We start from the raw sequence: 24102 nt of genomic DNA on the forward strand, positions 1-24102 counted from the left end.
TAGTCCATTTTTTAATATTCATTAGTCAAACTTTCTGAATTCTTAAATCTAAGAGGAAGAAGAGCCTTGCCTGATTACTGTATTTTCTGTTGTGTGTTAGGTAATATTTAATGTTTAAAACAGAACAATGATTTCAAACATAGAGAACTTCTTTCCCTTATTCACAAAAGAAACACCCTAAAGCTAAGATAGTACTTAAGAGAATATGTGAACCAAAAATGGGAAGAGAGGTAGAATGACTTATCAAAAATTGAGAGGAAGAGAGATACAGATTTCTAAAATTCCTAAGGTGGCTGGAAACGGCCCATGCTGAAACCAGGAGTTTGTCTACAACATGACAGCAGGATCCCAATTGTGTCAGTCCTTAACGCTGCCTCTCAAGCAGAGCCTACAATTCCACTGGAACACAGAAACCAACCCAAGTGCCCCCAAGGAAGGCAAGCAGCACATCTGTGCTCAACAATGGGGCCAAACACCTACTCTTTGGCTCTCCATTTTATGAGGAAGAATGAGAGTGAGAACAAGAGGAGGCGTGTATTATGAGGGAGAGATTTTAATCTAAGGAATTGATCAGTATCGTGTATTATCTATGAGGTTGAACTGGTCCTGTTTTTTGAATAGTCATAAAGAACTAAAGCAACATGAATAGCTAATCTTCTTCACCAACAGAGAAGTACAAGGGTCAAAGACATGCGTTGTTTATCCTCTCTTGACCTTATGGTTCCCAGATAGTTGAGCATAATTTCCAGAAGTTTTCTATGAAGTCGTAGCAAGTTGTTGGGTGAGACTAGCAGTCGTGGGTCAAGGAAGATCAAAAGTGCTTTATTACGGGGATTGATCTGAAGCCAATTAAGTGCGTTCGATGTCTTAAAGAAACCTTGAAGAGACTCTTCACCTACTTTAGAAATAAGGAAACTTACTCTCAAAAACATATTAGAAAAGGTGAAGTGTGAGGACTCCTGGATAGACAACTTCCCAGCCATATCATCTGGAACAACTCAATTAACGGAAGAGATGATATTCTCATTTTACAGATATGGAACTATACCTTCCCTGCTTTCTCAAGGAGCTGGCATCTGAACCCCAGCTCATTATAGCATTGGAGAAATTGTGAGCTATAAAAGTCCTTGGAAAACTTTCGTATGTGCAATGCTTGTTGGCCTGTTTCGGACTTAGATAAAGTACTAGTACCCTAAAAATAAACTTTTACGGTCCTGTCAGGAATAGGACGAGGTAGGAAAATTTAACAGCGAGTCTCATGGCAAAGGTGTGTTTGTGGTAAGAGAGAGAACAAAATATAATGAAGGATTCTGAGGCAAGCATTATTATTGCCATTGTCACTCCCCAGTCCTCAACAACAAGAAAATGGGACAGCTATTGAATGCTAGATAAAGTTTTACTCTAGTAATATTCCAGAATAATAGCATTGTAGGAGGCAAACCTAGGAGTAACCCTGCTGATACTGAAGCATTTACGGAAGTATAATCATGTCTTTCCCTGCACGTGTTTTCTTTTACCGTTCGATCATTTCATAAAATACTCATTGATAATACTTAGGTAGTAAAAATAAGGAATGAAATACAACAACCATTTCGATTTGGATCATTGTAAGGCATTGTTGAAGAAAAATAAATTAAAAAACCCACAACATTAATAAAATATCATCATTAATCAACTGAGATGCAAAGACAGGTGTACACTCACACATATACATACATACATCTATGTCTATATAGATATACCTACACAATTAGATTTACTGTGTGTCAAAATTTGTTATAAAAAACTAGAAAGTTATTTTACCCCTGGTATTTGCCTGAATGGCTGTGAAGTTTAGGTACCTTCAAGTTCTAAGATAGAAACTATCCATGGATCTTTGGAATTCAACATGTCATTTCTAGTAATCAGAGAAACAAATCATATATTTTCTCAAAGAAGATGGCAATTTTTACCAAGGACGTTGGTGGAGGAGGGTCTATACATGAAGCCTCTTCATGTAATTAATGGAAATATTCCTATTACTTCCTCAGAGTCAAGATTGAGTAAAGTGAAGTAACATCATGCTAAAAATATGTCTTGTGAAAGTGAAAAAAATTTTAAATGGTTGTATCTTTCAGACATTTAAAATTAAAATGATTTTTTTGTGTGATTGACGACAGCATAGCTAAGTTAGGAATTACATCAGAATTTATGTGAAGCATCATGGTGCAGGGTGTCACTTACCAAACTGAACAAGAAATGCTCACGGCTCTCCATTAATTATGGAAATTTTTGATGCCCTCCAATATATATTGATATTCATCATCACACTACCTAAGATCCAATAGGAAGATCCCTAGCTAGTTAGCATTTTTTAAAGATTTATTGTATTTTTAGTTAAAAAGCAGATTTACAGAGAGTAGGAAAGAAAGACAGGGATGGATCGAGGAAGAGCAAGGGAGGGAGGGAAGCAGGAGAGAGAGAGAGAAAGAGAGAGAGAGAAAGAATCTTCCATGTGTTGGGTCACTCTCCAGTGGCTGCAGCAGCTGTCTGGAGCTGAGCTTATCCAAAGCTGGGAGCCAGGAGCTTCCTCCAAGTCCCCCCACATGGGTGTTTTTCTTCCGGAATGATATAAAAGTAGTGTCAAAGTCTAATAAAGTGCATAGGAATTTGTCCTAGATCGCAGTCGGCTTTTAGGTGAATTACATTTCCCAGACAACTCTTGGGTTTTTTTTTCTGCTACTCATATAATTCAGGGACTTCAATTTGCAGGCCTCCCATAGACAGCACATGTAAGCATGTAAGTGCAAAAGTAAACCAAACCGCAGCAGAATTAAAACACCCAAGTGACTGCAAGAGGGCCTCAAGCTCAATTTGAAATGAGTCTTTAAAGTGTCCCTGATATTAGGTGTGCAGGAGGTGCAGGAGGTGCAGGGTGAACAAGGTATTTTTTTTTTCTGAGCAGTTTTCTTTCATTTGATCAAGACAAATATTAAATGGTGAGCCAATTGGAAGATTCTGAGGGAGTCAGCATTAAGAAAAAAGTTTCTATTCATTTGGAAGGAGACACCACAAGGAGAGACAGAGAGAGAGTGCGCGATATCTTCAATCTATTGTTTCAATCTCCATATAGACTTTAAAGACCAGAGCTGAGCTGATAAAAAGCCAGGGTGAGGTATCAGCTGAGGAGGACCCATCACCTTAGGACTCTTATATCCATGTGGAAATCCAGCAGAAGCTCCTGACTCCCAGCCTGGCATCAGCTCAACTCTGGTAGTTGTGGCCATTTGGGGAGTGATCGAGCAGATAGAAAATTCTCTCTCTCTCTCTCTCTCTCTCTCTCTGTGTGTGTCTGTCTCTCTCTTTCTCTCTCTTTGTGTAAAACCTACCTTTCAAATAAAATGAATAAATCCTTTTTTTGAAAGAACATCCACTGTGATAACTTTCAGAGCAATGCCTATTTCATTATAATATTCTGTCTGTGCATCCACATGATGAACTTGGAGTTATGCACAGCAAAATTTCAGCTTTATTCATCTATGAAGACTGGCATGGAGACAAATAAAGAGCCATTAAATATTTTCAGAATATCTTGAGAAATGTCTAAATGGATTTTTTGGCTATAGAAAGAACAAAAAATTACTAGTGAAATTGACATATATAGGATCTTGCAAATATATCAGGAGAAAAGGTACTGAGATTTTAGCACCAATGATTTATCTCATTTCTTGTGGTTTTATGGATTATCAGTTTTTCTATTTTCTGTATCTCCCGTGAATCTAAACTATTTGTTACATTTACAACTGCGAAGGTGAAATCAAGCAATTAAAATATAAATACATTTGAGAAGTATTTTAGGATTTAGACAACTGACTATATTAATTCTGATTGGTGTTTTATTCATCTGAGTTGATTCTAATAGTACATTAATTTCTTTCATCTCCCTGAGTATTTGTGAGCTGCAGAATAATTTGTCTTTGACCTTAGAACCTTCAAGCTATTTATATATTTAGTCATCTTGCAAGGGAATTGGCGGTATGTGATAAATTGTAGAATTCTTTCGCTTCCAGAGTTTTCCTTGGTGGATGAAGCTGCGTTGTGATTTATACTTTAATTTTGTAGGCAGGATACACTCACTATTCAGTCCACTTTCTAATGTCTAATTTTCACGAGGTCTTTCTCCATGCATTCTAACATGCACTTTTGCGTGTTATCTATAAGTATCTATGAATAATCGCTCAGTGTTGGTATCCGTGATATACAACAGCTAAACATTAAAAGAAAACAAAATTATCTGAGTGAGGACTTGATAGGTCTATGTGTGTGTGTTTACACAAACTGCGTGTGTGAGTATGTGTACTATTCATAAATTCATTGCTGAAAGATTTTTGTGTCTAACAAAATCATACTTCCATTTTCTCTCCCAGCTATTATAAAAACTGCCCTCCCCAACATGGACAGAGAAGCCAAGGAGGAGTATCTGGTTGTTATCCAAGCCAAAGATATGGGTGGACACTCTGGTGGCCTGTCTGGGACCACAACACTAACAGTGACCCTTACCGATGTTAACGACAATCCTCCAAAATTTGCACAAAGTGAGTAAATTTCCTGTGCTGGCCAAAGCTCCAAGTGTGGTGTTTCCATTTGAATATGTACTATAGTTTTCAATTACATTCAAAAGACTTGTGCATTCATTGAGTGCCCTTTCTGTGTGAGGTATAGCATATATGTACATGTGGAAACCAATTTTCGTGTCAAGTTAATACTACATATTATAGATTTCAAAGAAGTTGAGGAAATTTCTAACTATCAAGTGTACATTGAGTAACAGGATTAGAATCAACCTGAGAGAATGGTGAAAATGAAATTCAGACATCGCCCATTGTTAGTCCCATTTGTTATATGAAGGGAACCAAATTGTAACAGTAATTATGTGTGGAAAATGCAGTTTTAGGAGAGTTTTATGTAATAGAAAAAGAAACCCAACCCCTCATTTCAAAAAGGCGAAAGTAAATATTCGGTATTCTTACTGCAAAATACACACCTGTCTGAATCTACTGACTCTTTGCTCATACTCTTCCCTGAGAAGTCTAGAGACTTGAGCTTCTCTCCAGACAGACATCATCAATGAGTCAGAAACGTAGCCTGTGTGGGCCGGCTTGTTTATTCCGTGAAACGCACTTTTCTTCTCAGGATTCACCCAAGTGGTATCACATACAGAGATGTTTTGGCAAGGCCTTGCTGACCCAGGGACTTTTGAGTGGAGAGATGAAGGGTGAGTAGGATTAGTTGACAAAAAGGTGAAACTGGTAAAGGAAGAATGGCACTGCCTAAGCCTGTGTCATTGATCAGGTGTGTTTGCTTATTATGTATTTGTTTTAGATTCCTTGTGTCAGTGAGATCAGGAACCATCGCTTCTCTCTGACTTATTTCACTTCACAAGGAGGTCACCATGGTTGACAACATCATCACAAATGGCAATTGGCAAAATCTCCTGTTAGATGCCATTATATTTAATGGTATAATGTGCAACTTTTTATCAGAAATTTAATATTTCTTTTTTTAAAAAAACAGGTTTACTTATTTTCATTTGAAAGGCAGGTTTTACAAAGAACGAAGGAGAGAGGTCTGCTATCCCAAGGTTTACTCACCAAATGGCTGCAATGCCCAGAGCTGAGCTGCTCAGATCTGCACCCAGGAGCCAGGACCTTCTTCCACGTATTCCATGGGGTCACAAGGGCTTAGGCCATCCTCTGTTGTCTTCCCAGGTCATAACAGAGACCTGGTTCAGAAGTGTGGCATTGAGACACAAACCAGTGCCCATATGGCATGCCAGCAGCACAGGGCAAAGGATTAGCTTACTGCTCCAACACCCTGGTTCCAGAAATCCATTATTTCAATTCAGCAGTGACAGATGAATTTAAAAGGTATCGACTTTCTTAGAGATAATGATCTTTAACTATGATCACACTGGTTGAGGTGAAGAGAATGTGCATAATAGGAATGGTGAGGAAATGTTCCATTTGTTTGATTCTCAGAGGCTCCTGGTGGCAAGGTGAAGTACCTCACTGGATTAATTACTTATTAAGCATACCTAAAGGTACTCTTAAACCTCCCCTCAACCCTTGCCCAGGATATGAATATTGAAGAAAATGGAAACATTGCACAACTATGAGGGCACCGGGAAACTTGGGCTCAGCATGGAGATGTTCATTGCCTAGCTGATGGTAAAACTATTTGAAAGCGGTTTTGTTTCCCAATTCTATAACTTCATGGTTTTAAGAGGTGCTCTTATTTCATCATTAAGTAAAAGAGTGTTAGGGCTAAGAGAAACTTTACTCATCATATAAATCAACCTTACTATATTGGATAAAATGAGTGTTGGCTGAAGCAGGGACTCTGAGATGGAGTTCAAGCTAGAATTAGATAATGTACTCCAGATTTAGTTTTTCCTTCTGGGTTCATTGTTTTTGAATGGTTATTTTCCTTTTGCTGTAATTTAAAAGCGACAAGACTTCCTCGTTGTCGGAATTTGAGTTCTCCAGAAATTGGCACTGAGTCAAGAATTTGATTGTGAGTAGCTTAAATTGGAGATGGCCCCAAAGAACACAGAGGAAGCATGAGAGAGAGGAAAGGAGAGCTGAAAAAATGTCTTTGCAAGCCAGTTGGCATTGTGGATGACTACTTTCTTACTGGTGGAAGTTTGGACCACTGTGAAGAAATGAAGGATACAAACAAACCATGTTCTTTTCAGAGAGAGGACAGTGCTTAGGATTTTCTGTATTAACTTCTATGCATCTTCAAGGGCTGCTTTGTTAGGGGTTTTGCTTGTCTAAACATTCTGGTTGACATGAACTGGGTAAAATGGGATTTGAAGACCCAAGAAACCCCTCAGGCAAGTAAGTGGAGGAGCTGGTGGTTAAATGTAAGGTAGGGGTGCACTAAAGTGTTAAATGCCAGGAGTTGGGATGGCAGTGGCATCAGCTTTCCCTACTCCATGGAAAGTCAGTTGACACCACTACAATGAAAGTAATTTGAATAAAAAGGGGACCGATGCCACTAATTAGACATGTTTTACCATCCCCATAGGAGAACGAATACACTTTGTAATTGTATTTTGCCCAGGGAGTTTTGAAGGTAGCATTTTGGTCTTCAGAGCCATGAGGACTTTAGTAACAAGGGAAGTGTTTCATGTGTCTGAACAGCTTGCTTCGGGGCACAACAGAAGTTTAGTAATTGGATTTTATCAAAAATAGTCTACAAGTCTGTAAATATAAAGGTGAGTTCAAAAGTGACTTTCAGTGTGTTACACATTGCATCTTTCTGTGCTGAAATTAGCTTCGTATTTTATGTTGGGCAACAATGAATATCCCCACAGGCAGTCGGTGTGATTATACAGCAAATTGAAAGAACTTTCACATAGATCCACTAGCATTCTGGTATAACTGTCCCAACTTGCTTAACAAGCATGTGGTTGAGTAAGTTTCATTATCAGAATTATCAGGAAGAGATGCCACTACTTCTGATAGTTTATCATGAAATCCTTGAGAAGTCCATGTTCCAAAAGAGCAGTGGGTATTTATGTATTTTCAGTCACTACATTGGTAATATCTGGAGGAATGCCCAGAACTGAGGAAGCAACAAATGAGGGTTTACAGCATGAATGAATGAGTGAATGAATGAATGAATGAATGAGGGATTGTGTTATGTGCTGTTCTCAGTGTCTCCCTTCTTTCCTAAGGTATGTATCACTTCTCGGTACCAGAAGATGTGGTTCTCGGCACTGCCATAGGAAGAGTGAAGGCCAACGATCAGGATATTGGTGAAAATGCACAGTCATCCTATGACATCGTTGATGGAGATGGAATAGCACTTTTTGAAATCACATCTGATGCACAGGCCCAGGATGGCATTATAAGACTAAGGAAGGTAAGTTAAGGAAGGTAGCTCTTGAGTTTTGAAATTTGCACGACTTGGGCTATCTTTTTGACAGGGAGGCTGGACCTGGGAGATGCTTAGCCTTTAGCTGTGAGATGTGGTACCTAGAATTCTCATCCACCTTCTATCCCTTGGGCCTACTTTACATTTCAACTAAAGCTCTGGTGAACAAACACCATTATGGTGACATCATCCTGATAGCTTCTCATGTCACTTTACTTTTTCTTTTCCTCCTAGTCTATATCTCAGTATTTTTCCTTAAGCCAAAATAATTTGTTCAGAGATAGCACACAATTCTACAGCCTGTGGGGAAGGGAGTGCCCTCAAGGCACTTTAACCGGGGCGGGGAAGGGAGAAAAACTGGTGGGTAGTTGCTATTCTTTGAAGAAATTATTCTTGGGCTTATTGTTTAAGGTTCCTGAGAGGATCTGCAGTAGAAGCCACCTTCTGTTGCCCACAGAGGTGACAAGTTCAATGGTTTTGAGCGTTTCCTTATATAACTTTCCTCATCCGTGCACTCTTGTTTTTTCTTTAAACATCTTCCCAAATACACTGAAATTTCCCAAGTCTTTATGAGAGGCTCGGTTTTCTGGGAAAACCAAAGACAGGCTGAGCATCCTTACTGAAGGAAAAGAGCAGCCTCGTCATGGATCAAAAGACCAAGGTTTTGTCTTGCTGCTGGACATGAGGCTATCACTGCAGAGGGGAAGATTTTGTTAGTGACAATTTCAGAGTTATTCTTATCATTGCTGCCAACAAGTTGTTTTGTGACATATGTGAAAAATTCTGTACCATGTTATTCATTTGTGTTTTTTTATGAAATACACATGTACAAGAAATGTATGTGCCACATTTCTTTATTTTATGGGCATACCATATTTACACTGTTTTATGGGCAAAGCATTTTACCCTCATCATGGTTATTTTGTTTGGTCTTATTCTTCCTGACTTAAAAGTACATCAGGCTGATTTTTACATAAATTTGCTTCTTCATGAGTAAGAAGATAAATTGTGGAACACATTTTAGGAAGACAATGGTTTTTTTTCCTTTTTCTTTGCCAGCATTACATTGATATGAGGAACGTTTCTGTGTGGTTCTATTCTGTTATACTTGGGTATGCGTCAGTGTCCTTATTCTTAAAATACTGTTTTGGGCAGACATTCACCATGGGGATGTGAGTTTTCTGGATATAACTCTTACAAAAATAGTTTAAAATCAATTTTGAGAAGAAGGTGGTTGCTCTTATTATAGCTCTCTATTGAAGGAAACTGTCTTTACATCAGGACATTGGCTTGAATATAACATGAAGAATTGCCCAGTACTTAAACATTCATGTTATAAGGGCAACACAACACAATTAGACTTAAGTCAATTATTGAATAAACCAAGAGCCACACTTTCCTTTAGTAATTATTCCATTGTTACTCTTATTATTAGCTGCTATCCTTGTTTGTTATAAGATACTTTTATAAACTGGAACAATTAGTTGCTTTATGTATTTTGTTCACTGTTATTCATTCATGAACTTCGATGCACATACTGTGTACCCTGACTGCAAGAAATGTGTGTATTTTACCCTAAAGAATTTGTCTAAGAAAGTCTGAAAGACACCAGAGTAGTTTTTGGTACATTGTCATTGTGTAGAGCAAAGAATTAATCAATCCAAGTCCCAGATCCTTCTTACAGAAAAAAACTTTCTGATCTTGAGTTTCTGCCATAACAAGTCATAGAAGAAGGTTCATGGAGTACCTGCTTTCCTTTTCATGCACAGACAAGCCCCAAGAACCTCTCTCTTTTTCGAAGGTTTATTTATTTTTATTGGAAAAACAGTTTTTCAGAGAAATGGAGAGACAAAAAAGAATATTTTCCATCTGCTGGTTCACTGCCCAGATGACCATAAGAGCTGGAGCTGAGCTGACTGGAAGCCAGGAGCTGGAACTTTCTTCCTGGTCTCCTACATGGGTTCAGAGACCCAAGGGATCCTCCAGTGCTTTCCCAGGCCATGGGCAGGGAGCTGGATGGGAAAGTGGAGCCTTCAGACTACAAACTGGAGCCTATATGGGATCCCGGCACTTGGAGATTGAGGATTAGCCAGTGAAACCACTGAACTGCCCCCTACCCATTACCTCCTTCTAATGAAAGCTTGTGAACCCTGTCTCTAGAACAGTGTTGAAGGGCTTGCAGTGTCACCAGAAGCTGGGGAAGGATGGGCAAGGGAAGAGAGGCATCAGAGCGTACTGTTAGAGTGACAGGATAAGATTATTTATCTATTGAATTTAGTGCTGGGCACGATTAATGATAATCAATTGTATATTTCAAAAATATTTAAAGACAAAATTTTATTCATTCCTACCTACCGACATATTAGTAAGATAGACTGGTGAGAGTCATGAGAATTCAACTGTTTGACTCCATGAGATTCCACATGCATGAAAATACCACGTTATATATCATAGTTATACACTTATTACTTGTCAATTGAAAATTAACAATAAAACAGAAATATATGTCATGTTTGCAAATGAATTAAAATCTTTACAGTAGTGGCAAATTGGAAATTTGCTAATGTTCAGTCGTCAGTCCATGGACACATGTTTCTAATAATTCCAGAATAAATTGGAAGTCTGCATCTGCCTTATTACTAAAAAAAATACCGCAGCACAAAAGAAAACTAAAGACTCATGCAGATCTGAATTCCAATATGAAAATCAGCACACAATACCGAAATAAGAACATATATTTAAGCTTTCACAGGAAACCGGAGTTTACTGATGCCAGTCTGTATTCCGGCTTCTTATCATCCTAAAATCTGCATTGCAGATTTAAAGTTCTTAGGAGAAATTGTGAACAGACCTAAAGTAGTTCTGTGCATCTTGACAGACTTGCATGTTTAAAATCTGTAGTGTTATGAGTTGCCAAGAATTGGACGGCAAGCGTTATGATACAGATGGGCTTCCCATTTATTTAAGGGCACTCTGCTTTTCCGCATAGCCCTACTTACCTAGGGCATTACGTAGTGTCTCCTGGACATTCAAAGGATGATGTATTAATAGATCCTAAGTATCATCAGTAATGGTGCAGAGAGAAAGTCTCCCATTGTAAATGATGCATGAGAGCACGGGCACACTCACTTGTTTATCTATCCTGGCCTCATGCTTCCTTGTTCCATGATTCCAGTAGGAATTCAGTAGATATGTATTTTTATATATGTATATACATGCATATATACATTCTTTTCTTTATATATTTTCTTGCTTCCTATATAGCATTTACAATAGAAACCCTCTAAGAATACCCTAAAAAATAAACCTCATTTTAGCTGTATGATCAGTAGAGTGGTAATGCTTTGGAAGTTTAAAAAAAAAAAGAAAAAGACTATCTTTGTGGTGAATGCTGCTACATTATGCTTTATAATGTCTTCTTGGACTAAACAATGATTATTTCTAGTTCTTTACATTTCACACACTGTTGCAGAAATGATAAAATTTTCTTCCCAGATAGAGATTGTGTTCGATGCCGCTGTCTTATCTCCTCCTGGCAGAGGGATGATTAACTGGCTGATTAGTATGCAGGTCATGCTGTCACTAGTAAAATTTTATTATGACTCTGAAGTGAAATTTTGATGGCGCAATTCATGACTGTGAATATTTTGTGAATTCCAAGTGAAATGAGCAAAACAAAACAAAACAATGGGAGATTAGATTCAGTGAGCTTGTATCATAAACAGATATCCATAAATGCCTGTACGATTTACAGGTTGAATCTAGGGGGAATGGAGGGACTTCCCATTAAGTCTCACGAATGGACTTAAAAGCACGTAACTTGCATTCATCAGCATTATACTCGTTTGTTCTTGCTGCTGTGGTCATTGGTAAAAAGCATTTATCTCCGTCATTTCTTTACAGCCTCTGGACTTTGAGACCAAAAAATCCTATACTCTGAAGGTGGAGGCAACCAACGTGCACATCGACCCACGCTTCAGTGGCACGGTGCCCTTCAGAGACACGGCGACGGTGAAAATCGTTGTGGAGGATGCCGATGAACCTCCCGTCTTCTCTTCGCCAACTTACCTCCTTGAAGTTCATGAAAATGCTGCTTTAAACTCTGTGATTGGACAAGTGACTGCCCGTGACCCTGATATCACCTCTAGTCCCATAAGGTATTTCTATTTTTCAAGAAATACTGGCTACCTGAAATAATTAGCTTATCAGTACAATATGCAATCGTATGGACACTCTGTGTGGCTGACATGGATGCTGTGCTCAGCAGACCACAGGAGTTTGACCATGATACTTCCAAACTCCTGTGGTATATATATATGTATATGTATATCATTGTGTCCTTGTGTTTTTCCCATATGCTTGGGTGAGTGCAGGTTATGTGTATTTCTGCCTTTTTGAGAGCTCCATTCAGAGCCTAAAGCCAGAAGCATCATGATAGTCCTTCAGCAGCTTAATGGCAATGCAACATTTCAAGTGTTTTCCAGCATGCTTGAATGAAGCTTTTATAGTTCATTTTTTGTTACTTTTTTTTACCTTTGAAAAAGCATTGTTAGTCTCCTGTCCCTTTCAGCAGTTACAATGAATTATGAACAAGAATCTAGAGGCTTAAGTCCTCTGTGTCAATGCTTTCACAAGTTTCTTCCTCATTTCTGTATTTGCTGTTTGTCTTTGAGATTATTTTCTTATCATTTCATAGGCATTTCCGATTGGTCAGCGTATCTGTCTTGGTGTCTCTTAGAAAAAAAAATTTTTCTCTGGCATTTAAAAACTTCACTTGTTCAGAATATATTTGGTGGTGAGAAATAATCCTTTATCAAAGTGTTTCTTTTATTAGGAATAAAGCTCAATTCTATTTTTTTTTTCTGTTGAACTGTGCACGTCTTTTCTCTATAGCCAGTCGCTCAAATGCTAGTATGGCTGCCCATGCTAGATGATTTTATTGAAAGCGCACTAGCATTGTATAACTTGTACATTATGTCTCTAAGGATGACTTGTTGGTTAATGGCATGTTTGTAGATGTGGATTTCAAATATTATCCTAGAAATATTATAGTGATAAAGGGAGGGAGAAACAGAGAAAGAGAAATAGTTTCAACTCTAGATAAGTATGTTTTCAGAAATATTTATGTATTTGCCTTAAAAATGCTTTAAATATTCATTAGTATTAGAGTGCTGAAACAGTTAAGGGTGAAATCTTGAAGAACAGTCCGTGGCTCATATAATTTCGCTTTTGCAAAAAATAAGATCTAGATCTATTTTCAATTCAATATGTTTCTAAATTGAAAGAAATAGGTAAGAGTTTGAATCATAAAGACTCACACACCAAAAACAAAGCTAGAAAACAGGAAGAAAAAGGCTTCCTGCAGAACAGCCCGAGCTTTTTGAAGACAAAACTCCAGCCAAGGGTTTGAGGAATGTATTGTTGGCCATCATCCATTCTCTTGGAAGTCAGTGGATTATACAGTGTTCTAGTGTTTCCACTTAGGATAATATCTGTCAAGAAATCTAGTGCTAAAAGCGAGGGCAGGAAGCATCCAGGAAAGTAGCCATACTGATAGAAACAGGATTCATGTTTGTGTGTCCCTGTTTGCTATGAAAGGAACCCAGAGAGAAGCTCCTGTCACTTTCTTTAAATCTCCAAGCATGAAACAGAATGTCAGGGGGGCGTAAACAAGATTGGTGAAGCTGATAGATCAGTCACAGGACAAACTTTGGTTTGACAGAATTTCCACTTTTGTCAGTAAGGAGCACATACGGGCTCAAGGGTTTGCCAAACCAAGAGCTGTAAGGAAAATCAGAGGTTCAGATATTGAGGTAATCAAATCTAACTGCCTAATGTGGAAGGTGCAGTAGCAGAGCAATAGGCTTGCTATACTTTTATAAGCTGAAGAAGAGGTTTAAGGGACTTTACATGCCATAGTGAAAGTGGCCTCGCATTGGCAGAACTAAGTTTAAATCCAGGTCCATAGGTTCCATGTATTTGCATGCTGTATGGTCTAACCATTTTGTTGATTTGGAAATGGAGATTCACTGATAAGAATTAGTTCCCAGTGTGTCAAATGCTTCTCATTGGAGTTGGCTGTGATTATGGTTGCTATTTTTGTGATTGCCATTGCTAGATGTAGAGAAAATAAAAGAGGCTGCTCAGCGGCACCTGTCCATCTCAGAAGTATTTCATTTGCAGGCACTCCAAGTGGAGTTGAGACTGTGTTACCAGGAAGAGATGGACAGATAAAGTACTGTTGGATGACACCAGACTTGACTGTGCTTCTGAAAGATGTCAGGCAAGTCTAGTGCCTTGGCATCGATGGTCCCACCCAAAAAAGGATGGATATTCTTTCAAAGCATTTCCAGCTGACTTTTATGTGTCATTCAGAAACTGGGGCCTACATAGTCTGACTGCAGGTGAATTGACTCCACAGCATGAAACCATGAAAGCACTGACTGCATTTTTCAGCATCCATTCTGTTTTTCTGTAGGCCCCTGCCTTCCCCGCTCGCAGTCTTGTTAGGGAGCACAGCTTTCCTCTCTGTACGGACAAATGGTTAATTTGAGTAGAAAATTAAATTTCCTAACTGGCCAGAGCACTTATAGTTCCTTATAAGTCTAGCAGCCAGATTCAGAAACACTTAACCTTTCTAAACAGAACTGGAGGCCATGCATATTCAGGGAATTACTGGTTAGCAAGTTATTTTGTATTAATTTTTTTTTCTCTTTAGGGCTGCTGCATTTTATATAGTGACAAGAAACTATTCGTCTTATAGGATCTTATGAACTTTGTCATCAAGAGAAAAATAGATAGTTATCATGACATTTGGTGCATCAGTCATTTACTAAGTGGTCAATTCCTTACCACAATCAACTTCCATCTAGAGCATATTGTCAGAAATATCATGTCATTTTAAAGTTTCTCTCTCTTTCTCTGATGTTCTGCTTCAGGGGAAATAGGCAGTGTCATAGATAAGGTCTATGGTTTTGCTCTCTCCCTTCCCAGAACATTAATTAGGTATTTGCTACTTTCTACAACACTATGGAATTCTTTATAAGGGAGAAAATGTTGCCTAAATTGTAAAAAGATGATGGGCTGCAGGTTTAGGCTGATCAGAGAGCAAATCATACAATGTCTACTTCCCAGACAGCCAGTCTTGAATTCACTGGGTGCTTTCTTCATTATTTTTTCAAAAGATTTATTTATTTTTATTTGAAAGGTGAATAGATTTTATAGACAGAATTAGTGACAGAGAGAAAGAGAGAGAGAGAGAGAGATCTTGCATCTGCTGGCTTAGTCTCCAAATAGCCATATTGGCCAGAGCTGAGCTCATCCGAAGCTGGAATCCAGGAGCTTCTTTCTTTCCATGTTGGTGCAGGGCTCCAGGGAACTGGGTCCTCCTCTGTTGCTTTCTAGGCCAACAGCAGGGAGCTAAATCAGAAGTGGAGCAGCTAGAACATGAACTGGTGTCATATCGGATGCCAGCATCACAGATGGAGGGTTCCCTCGCCATGCCACTGTGCAAGCCCCTGTTTGCTCATCCATTCAGGATAATACCATATTATTGAAAGGGATACTGAGATTATTAAGTGAAGTCTTTTCATTAAATATGTAGTAGCTGTTAGCATTACCTGTTAATACAAGGTAAGCCACCACCAATTTCGCATGTTACATGCCAGTTAAAAACATCGTACTTATTTTAGCAAGCATTCTTCTGCTAAAGGTAGCTGATTGTGTGGCTATCTCTTTATTTTATTAACAGTTATATACTAAGTAGCCTAATTAACCTCATTTAGCCCACTTTTCCTGTGCTACAGCTAAGAATATTCTTACGAATACCAGCTGAATAGGTGTTAGGGACCATGTTAGATATGCTCATTTTATTCTCTAATACATCCGTGAAAGAATATACATAGTCGTAATCCCATTCCTCAGGTCAAAAATTCTGAGGACAAACAATGCTGAAAGTTGCAGAAATACCTGGACTAGTGTTGGGGTATGAGCCTGGTTTTGCAGATATGTCATGTCTATGCTCTATCGCTTTGTCCCCAGCTCCTTTAAGATCTCTGTAACTGCACCTGTATTTGTATGCTTCAGTATGATTAGCAGGACCTTTTTTTTTTTAAGATTCATTTTTTGGGGGGAAGGGCAGATATGTAAAAAGAAGGTGATATAGAGAGAAAGATCTTCCATTTGCTGGCTAACTCCCCAGGGGACTGCAAGGGCTGGAGCTGAATTGATCCAAAGTCAAAAACCAGGAGCCTCTTCTGAGTCTCCCATTCAGAGGCAGGGTCCCAAGACCTTGGACTGTCTTCTACTGCTTTCCAAGACCACAAGCAGGGAGCTAGCTGAATGGGAAGTGGAGCAGCTGGGATACAAACTGGTGCCCACATGGGATCCTGGTGGATGCAAGGCAAGGATGCGATCACTAAGGCTACCATTCCGAGGACCAGCAGGATAATTTTTAATTGAAACATGCTCATTTCTCATTGGCCTCATCGAGCCATTTCACTATATTCCCACAAAAACAGCAAGAAGTAGTGAGTATGATCCTAGTTTTCTAGAGAAGTAAGGGAAGACTCATAAAGGATGACTTGCTCACACATGGAACAATAACAGGTGCAAAGCCTAGGTATAAGCCTTTTAAAATCGTTAACCACTGAGTTAGTGTGTGTTCTGCCAAGATCACGACATCTTCAGTGAGGACGAGGACCAAGATAGCTCATCCTTACTGGCCCATACTTTGTGGCAATCACTCTGAAACTGCATTTTATTCAGGGAATTAATTATAGTTAGGGCAACATTTCCTAGCACAGGGTTAGGTATTTAAATAAGTGCTTTCAAGTCAGCTAGTTACAAGCTATTTTATCCTCTCTGTGTGTTGATTTCAAGTGTGTATTGGGTATCACCTTGGAAATGCAAAGTCATTATTTCTGTTATTTTCAGAGCATTCACCTTGGCTGGTGCATACACAGTGAACTCTCTGAGGGCATGGCGGATGAGCAGGCAGAGTAGGGCCTTTCCCTATGATTAAGGTGGTCACAGCCTTCCAGTGTCCTAATTCCTCTCTTGAATGTAAGTGCCCACTCAAACTAGAGCACTGCAATTGTTTTCCCTGAAGAATAGTCTGGCATTTTTATCATTCACCTCAGTTACCAAGCTGGCTACTAATGAGTTTTTCTCCTAAAAACACTCCTTTGCAGTCATGATCTCTAATGATGCTAAGGAGCAGTGCTTCCCAATGTATGATAATAAATCGAAGAACTCTCAATGTGTGACCAATCCCTGCCTCAATCTTGCAATATCTCCCCCATCTGGAAAGCATCTAAGTTCTTGTGTGTGTTTGCAGGAATATCACTTAATATTGAATGTGCTCTATTACTAGAGTTTTAGATGTGCCTTGTCGCATTATCTATAGGAACAATGCTGTACAGCATCTTTAGAACTTATTTGCTTCATGTTACTAAAAAACTATGCCTGTGGCTTACCAGCTGCTCATCTCCCCGTTCCTCTAGGCTCTGGTAATCGCCATTCTTCTCTTTGTGATTCCTGCTGGACCATGTTAAACACCTCATCGCATAAGTGGAATCATGCAATGTGTTTCCTTTTGTGATCAGCTTATTTCAGTTGGCACGAATGTCCTGAAATTTTTCTTCATGTTCTGTCCTATTTCAGGATTTCCTTCTGTTTCGACTGAATATTATCGTTTTATATCTACAAGTATATGAGGATAATCTAGTGAACAAGAGTGGAATTAAAACCTGTTTGGGGCTGATGCTGTGATACAATAGGTTAGGCCAATGTTTCTGGTGCTACCATCCAATAGGAGCACCGGCTGAGTCCTGGATACCCGCCAATGTACCTAGGAAAGCAGAGAAGGATGGCACAAGGGCTTGTATCCTGTCACCCATGTGAAAGATCCAGATGGAGGCTCACATGCCAGGCTTCAGCGTGGCCCAGCCCCAACGGCTAGCCACTGGGAGTGAAGCAGCAGGTGGAAGATTCTCTAACTCAGTTTCAGGCTTTCAAATAAATTAATCAACAATATTATTTGTTACTATTTTTAAAGTTCAGCGTATTATTATTATTATTATTTTTAGTATACATCTCCCAAGATCTTTTGCAGTATCCTCTTACGTCACATTTTACAAACATCAACAGCAAAGGGGCCACTGGATTGCTTTCATATTCTGGTTTTACAAATAGTGTCATGATGAGCAGGACAGTACTGATGTTTGTTCAAGATTCTGATTTCCTTTCCTTTGTACAAATGTCCAAAGAAGACTTGTTAGATTATGTGATAGCTTCATTTTAAGTTTTTTTTTTCCCCCAGCAACTTCTGTTCTGTTTTCTATAGAAGGTACACTCTTTTTCATGCCTACGTACAGGACACAATGATGATGTAGAAAGACTAGTATTCTTAAACAACTAGAACATGGTTTATTTAATTCATGTACTGTTTTCACCAGATAAAAGACTGGTTGTCTACTGATTCAAAACCACAGCGCTATTTTAAAAACTCACTATATTTGTCTTAATTCAACTTAGCAATCACTTCATACTCACATATTCACATACCCTTTCATTCTTTCGTCAGCACAACCCCTATATTCATTTATGCATTTTCAATTAATTGATTTATTCATCCAGCTAATACTAGTGGGATCCGATGATTTCTAGGACACTTCTATAGAGATGCAATCTCTGTTACTCTGAGCCATACCTTCCAGTAATAAGAGTAGTTAATATACATTGAAAGAACACACCCATCAAGGTCATCTGTGACTTCACTACACACTACCTGAAAGTGATTCACCAAGCCCTATCCTTGAGTTTTAGGCTCACGTGGCAGCAAAGGTTCATCACCAACTGAGATATGACCACAGCAACCATCCCTGTGTAATGATGTCAGCATGGAAATACTTCACTATGTAGAGAATTGTATATTCGTGTGGGTGGGTAAGGAGGACGTTGTGTTGTGGTTTTCTCTAATTTTTATTTTTTTCCCTCAGCCTAACTTCCCTCTGTCTCACTCTCTTTCTAACCCTGTACTTTAGGGTTAAAAAGATTCATTTTTCTTTCATGGAGGAATAGTAAATAATATGTGATCTAGGGACCATTGAAGTCTAGGACTAGCAGAACCAGATAATATTCTTTATTAAAGCTGATACAGCAACGAGTGGAGCAATTAGAGGCAAAATCCCTGCAAACTTGTAGATGGCATTTTTGATACTCAAAGTGCATTGGAGAAAATGTTAAAACGGTTTCTTTAGGCATAATAACAAAAGCGCGAATGAAATTAAGCAGTGAGAAAGAAACAGTTGGAGTTCAGTGAAATATAATAACTGATTCATAACTAAGGGGTTTATTTCATTATGTGTGGCTCTAAATAGCATCTTCACTTGCAGTTGCCTCAGAATTGTATCTTCCTGTAAATTTTCTATAGAGAGGCTGCCTACCGATGTTTAGTGAAACATTTTTTATAATATGAAACTGCATTTACGCCTGTTAAATTTGAAAAATGGATGTATGCTGCCTGTCTCCAAGGGCAGTTTTTCCCTAACAGTGCTCTAAAGAATGCTGTTGAGACGGTAGACAGTAGGCTCAGATCAGCATGACTCAACTTCCCTTCCTTTAGATTTTTCATGTAAGGTGGTTTGCCAAGGTTCATGACACTTTATAAGAAGGAGTGGAGCAGTCCCTTTGTTGGAGCCTAACTGTGGTCTACAGAAGGCCTGAAGTGCTTGAGAGAGCCCTGTTGATGTTAGGGAGTGCAGCTAAGCCCCATGCTAACCAGTACTATTGTTCCCAACACACTCTATGCTTTTTTATTACTATTTGAATTTTTTTTTCTTTTCAAACAGGCTATTAAAGGCAGAAATCGGGTTTTTTTTTTTTTTTTGGTCAAACACAGTTGACTACTTTTAAAAAATATAGATAGATAGATAGATAGATAGATAGATAGATAGATAGATAGATAATTTGTTCATTATTTATATTGGAAAGGCAGATCTACAGAGAGAAAGATCTTCCATCCATTCATTCATTCCCCAAGTGGCTGCAATGCCCAGAGTTGAGCCAGGAACCTCCTCCAGGCTCCCACATGGGTGCAGGGTCCCAGGGCTTTGTGCCATCCTCTGTTGCCCTCCCAGGCCACAAGCAGGGAGCTGGATGGGAAGCAGAGCAGCCAGGATATGAATCAGTCTCTGGATAGGGTCCCAGTACTTGAAGGAACAGGATTAGCCAATTGAGCCATTGTGCAGGGCCCCACTTCTTTTTAAAGCCCACCATGATTTTACATTCTGTAACTTCAGAAGTGAACAGCTTTGACAGAAATATGCTCTTCAATACCTAAACTATTTACAAAACTATATTGTCTGACCCCATGCTGCACTGATGGGTACTTAGATTTCTATCAGTAATTTCAACAGTGGATGCCTACTTTATTTTACTGAAAGAGAATTTGACTCCAAAAATGATCTAAAGTTAAGAGTCTTAAAACAAATGCTTAGAATTTTAGCAAATGAATTCTCTTTAAATTATTTACATATGCCCCCAATTTTTAAATAAATGTATAAACAATGTGTACATATTAATGGCATGTCATATCATTTTTGGATTCATATATTTATTTTGTTATGTTTAATCAGGATCATTATATATGTGTCCATTTTACTGTAACTTCAAAAACTTAACATTCCATTTTGTTAACAATGTTCAATGTACCTTACATTAAGCTTGTCTGTAATTCTATGTGAATATACAGCTGCGTGCAGTAGTGACTGGGATTCTCCAGACTTCTTTAAAGCCTGGGACCCTTAGGATCCTTGGAGCCCGTGACAGCACAGGGTCATATTGATTGATTGTTTGCACCAAAAATGTGCTTAATGTGGGTAAATGTTTATGACTGCCATACACAGTGCAAAGGGCATTTTGAGAAACACTGCAATGCTCACCTTCTTGGGTATTATGGGGATCTTTATTCATGTATATTTAGGATTTTAATATCACACCCTCATATATAAAGTGCATATACTTTGTACTTTGTTAAGTGCATTTTGTGACTTATACATTTTCCTATCTTCATTAACCAGCAGTCACACAGATTATATTCTCTGGAAGTACTTGGAGCTTGAAGTACAAGGTGTTTGTTAGGAAAGAGAAGAAATTGGGCAGAATGGATTCGAGCAGAAATCCACAGCAGCTCATTCTTTCTGCAGCTGTGGTCCCAACTTGGGGTCGCTCTGGAACTGAGCACTGCTGTCAGAGGAGTCCCGCACCATGACAAAACGTGGAGCTTTTGTGACTCTAACTCCAGGTGAACCCTAAAGAGGGATGTCCCTGGCACTCGGGGCTCTCCTGGGAAGATTGCTCCAGGTTATCAACTGGCCATGCCCCTCGCAACGTCAGCGTCCTTCTCTCTAGGTTTTGACATGACGTGTTTAGTCAATAATGTCTTATTTGTGTGTGTGTGTGTGTGTGTGTGTGTGTGTGTGTGTGTGTGTTATACACATTTAGAGGTGCAAGCCTGAAACTTGCCAATCAAGTTGCATGAAAGGTGGTCAGTGACAAACCTGCTACGCAGGTTTCAGTAACAAAACTGCATTTCTTCATAAATTATTTCAAAACAAGCAACCTATTATCACTAAAGAATTTATGAGTTCTGAGAGAAAAAAAATTAAAATATGGATCCAGGACTTAGAAGCAGCCTTTTTTTTTTTTTCTGATTGGTGAAGCCTTTGTCCCTTGCAGGGGAGAAAAACTCAATAATGATATTTATGTTTTGAGAGAAACAATGATGCATGTGTAGGCTGAACAGTGATATCTACTGTTATTATACTCTTAAGTCTAAATAAATCCTTTATTCTGCATCATTACAAAGGGATATTGGCATCCTTATCTGATGTTCCAATATTTGCGGGAGTTATTTCAACCAAGCCTTTTATTTTTCATTGTATTTCTACATTTTGATCTGACACAGTATATTATACAACCTTACTTTTGTTAAAGGACAATCAGATATGATGTAATGTTGCAGAGAAAATGTAATATTACATCTTTTTTTGAAAGAGCATGATAAAAAGGAAGACATTCCATTCCCTTTCATAGCGCTAATGCTTATCATGGGACTGGTATTGTGGCATAGTGGAAAAGGCACTTTTTGAAGTGCTGGTATCCCGTGTTGACAAAAGTTCATCTCTCGCTTCCCTACTTCCAACCCAGCTCTCTGCAAATGACCTGAAAAATGCAGCGGAAGAGAGCCCACATTTCTGTGTCCCTGTCGCCACATGGAAGAGCCGGAAGAGGCTCTGGGTTCAGTCTGGTCCAGTCCTGGCTGTTGAGGACATATGGGGAGTGAATCAATGGATGGTGGATCTCTCTCTCTCACTCTTTCTCTGTCTAAATTTGACTTTCAAATAAATCTTAAAAATCTTTTAAAAATGTTGAATATTCTATCCCATACCCTATCCTCACTGAGGTCAATAGGACAATCCTGGTCAATTTTTTTTTCTAATAGGCCTAAGGCTGCAAGTCAAATTTGGTTTATCAAGTTGCAATGGTGCTTTTTCCTTTATGACGAAAATGTGCATCTTCACGACAAATGAGAATAAAATTGATAAAATCCTTCCAAAGAGCCAAAATCACAGAAAGTGTATTCGCTGTTACAAGGGTCAAAAAATGACCCAAATGCTCTTCCAGAGGCATGGTCTGAAATTAAACAAAATATATGTGGAAGGGAAAAAAGAATACAGAGGGTGGAGAAGGACGTATTCTTACTGGAAAAAGACAAAGTATTTACAGCTAACCTCAGGAAAGCATCAAGTGTTTGATATTGGCTTTTCACTTGTTTAAGTATTTGAAGTCAGTTTAGATCATGGACACTTTTTTAAGGAAGAATATTTTTAGTATAAATTTGGTTTTGTCCTGTAAAAAGAATAACATTGAAATAGTTTACTTTCATTCTTGCTACAGTGTTAGACAAATAAACAACCCATTTCAAAATAAATTTATCTCTACACTTTAAGAATTAATGCTGAATCTTATTACAACTTAATTTTCATCATTGACTGCGTGTCTTCAGCATTTGCTAACTGAGCAATAATGTTCAATTAAAATTTAAAATTCATAGCAGTTTATGATATTTTCAATAGTCCTGCCTTTTATTTATTTGAAAGATGTATGTGTTGCCCTTTTTTCTTATTTGTATTTTATCTGAAACTGATAATTCATCTTCTGGTTGATTTCCAAGATGACCCATAATGTCCAGGGCGATGCCAAACCTAAGACAGATGCCCAGAGCTTCTTCCATGTCTCCCATAAGGGTCAGGGACCCTTATGCCATCATCTGCTGCTTTCCCATGTACATTGAGTTGGCCATGTCAGGAACTTAACCGAAAGTGGAGCAGCCAGTTCTTGAACAGGTACCCATAAGAGAAGGACAGCCAAGGTTCAGATAGCATTTATGTATTTACATTTTAAAGTGGTTCCACATTTCCTATAGGAATAAGTAGTTTTTCTTAGCATTGTTATGGGGTGTGAGCAAGATCACACCAGACAAGTCTAAGGTTTATTAGAGTCTTTATTAACCAAGGTTGGTGATAAAAGAGACCACTAGAAATAGTAAATCACAAGTCCATATGGCAATCCAAGCAATCATAATCCAACCAAACATAACCCCAAGAGGAATAAATGGTCATTACCCTCAAGTCCATCCATTAAGCTGAAGACCTATGTCCCAGCTTCCCCAACAATATAAGTTATCCTAAGAGACATGCAACGAATAACCCGGACATACTCACAAAGCTGCAGACATTCACCCCTCCCCAGCCTCTCTTCCCACATTCCGCTACTGCGAGGCCCCCCCTCTACTAGAACTCCCGACAGCACACAAACCAGAAACACAAAGCATCTTAACATTGCTGTCTTAATTGGTCCTACCTAAGCAGTAAACAGAGGGCGAGGAATACAGACACACAGGGGCCATGCTCAGGGGATACCTGTCCCGAGGAGGCCAAGAGTCAGGGTGCCAGAGAAATAGAAGCATGCAACTAAACGACTAAACACAAGAAAGCGAGCCCTCGTTATCATGAGCCTTTGTAGGGGCTTGTGAGGGAAGTGGTTACACAACAGTGTAACCCCATCACAGATGATAGGTCAGAATCACAGGTGGACAGAATGAGCACCTAGGTGGTG

General features: G+C 38.8%; 1 protein-coding gene across 3 annotated transcripts in view; it reads left to right on the top strand.

Moving 5' to 3' along the window:
- Positions 1-24102, top strand: part of CDH8 (cadherin 8) — a 327239-nt gene that overhangs the window by 191664 nt on the left and 111473 nt on the right. For all 3 annotated transcript variants that reach the window (XM_040982089.1, XM_040982090.1, XM_040982088.1), the window contains 3 exons: positions 4407-4574; positions 7721-7908; positions 11824-12077. In XM_040982089.1, coding sequence (XP_040838023.1) covers positions 4407-4574; positions 7721-7908; positions 11824-12077 — 610 coding nt within the window. The remainder of the gene's footprint in view (positions 1-4406; positions 4575-7720; positions 7909-11823; positions 12078-24102) is intronic.

Source organism: Ochotona curzoniae, unplaced genomic scaffold (assembly GCF_017591425.1).
Source record: "Ochotona curzoniae isolate NIBS_2020 unplaced genomic scaffold, NIBS_Ocur_1.0 contig_3622, whole genome shotgun sequence".
In the NCBI taxonomy this organism is placed as follows: domain Eukaryota; kingdom Metazoa; phylum Chordata; class Mammalia; order Lagomorpha; family Ochotonidae; genus Ochotona; species Ochotona curzoniae.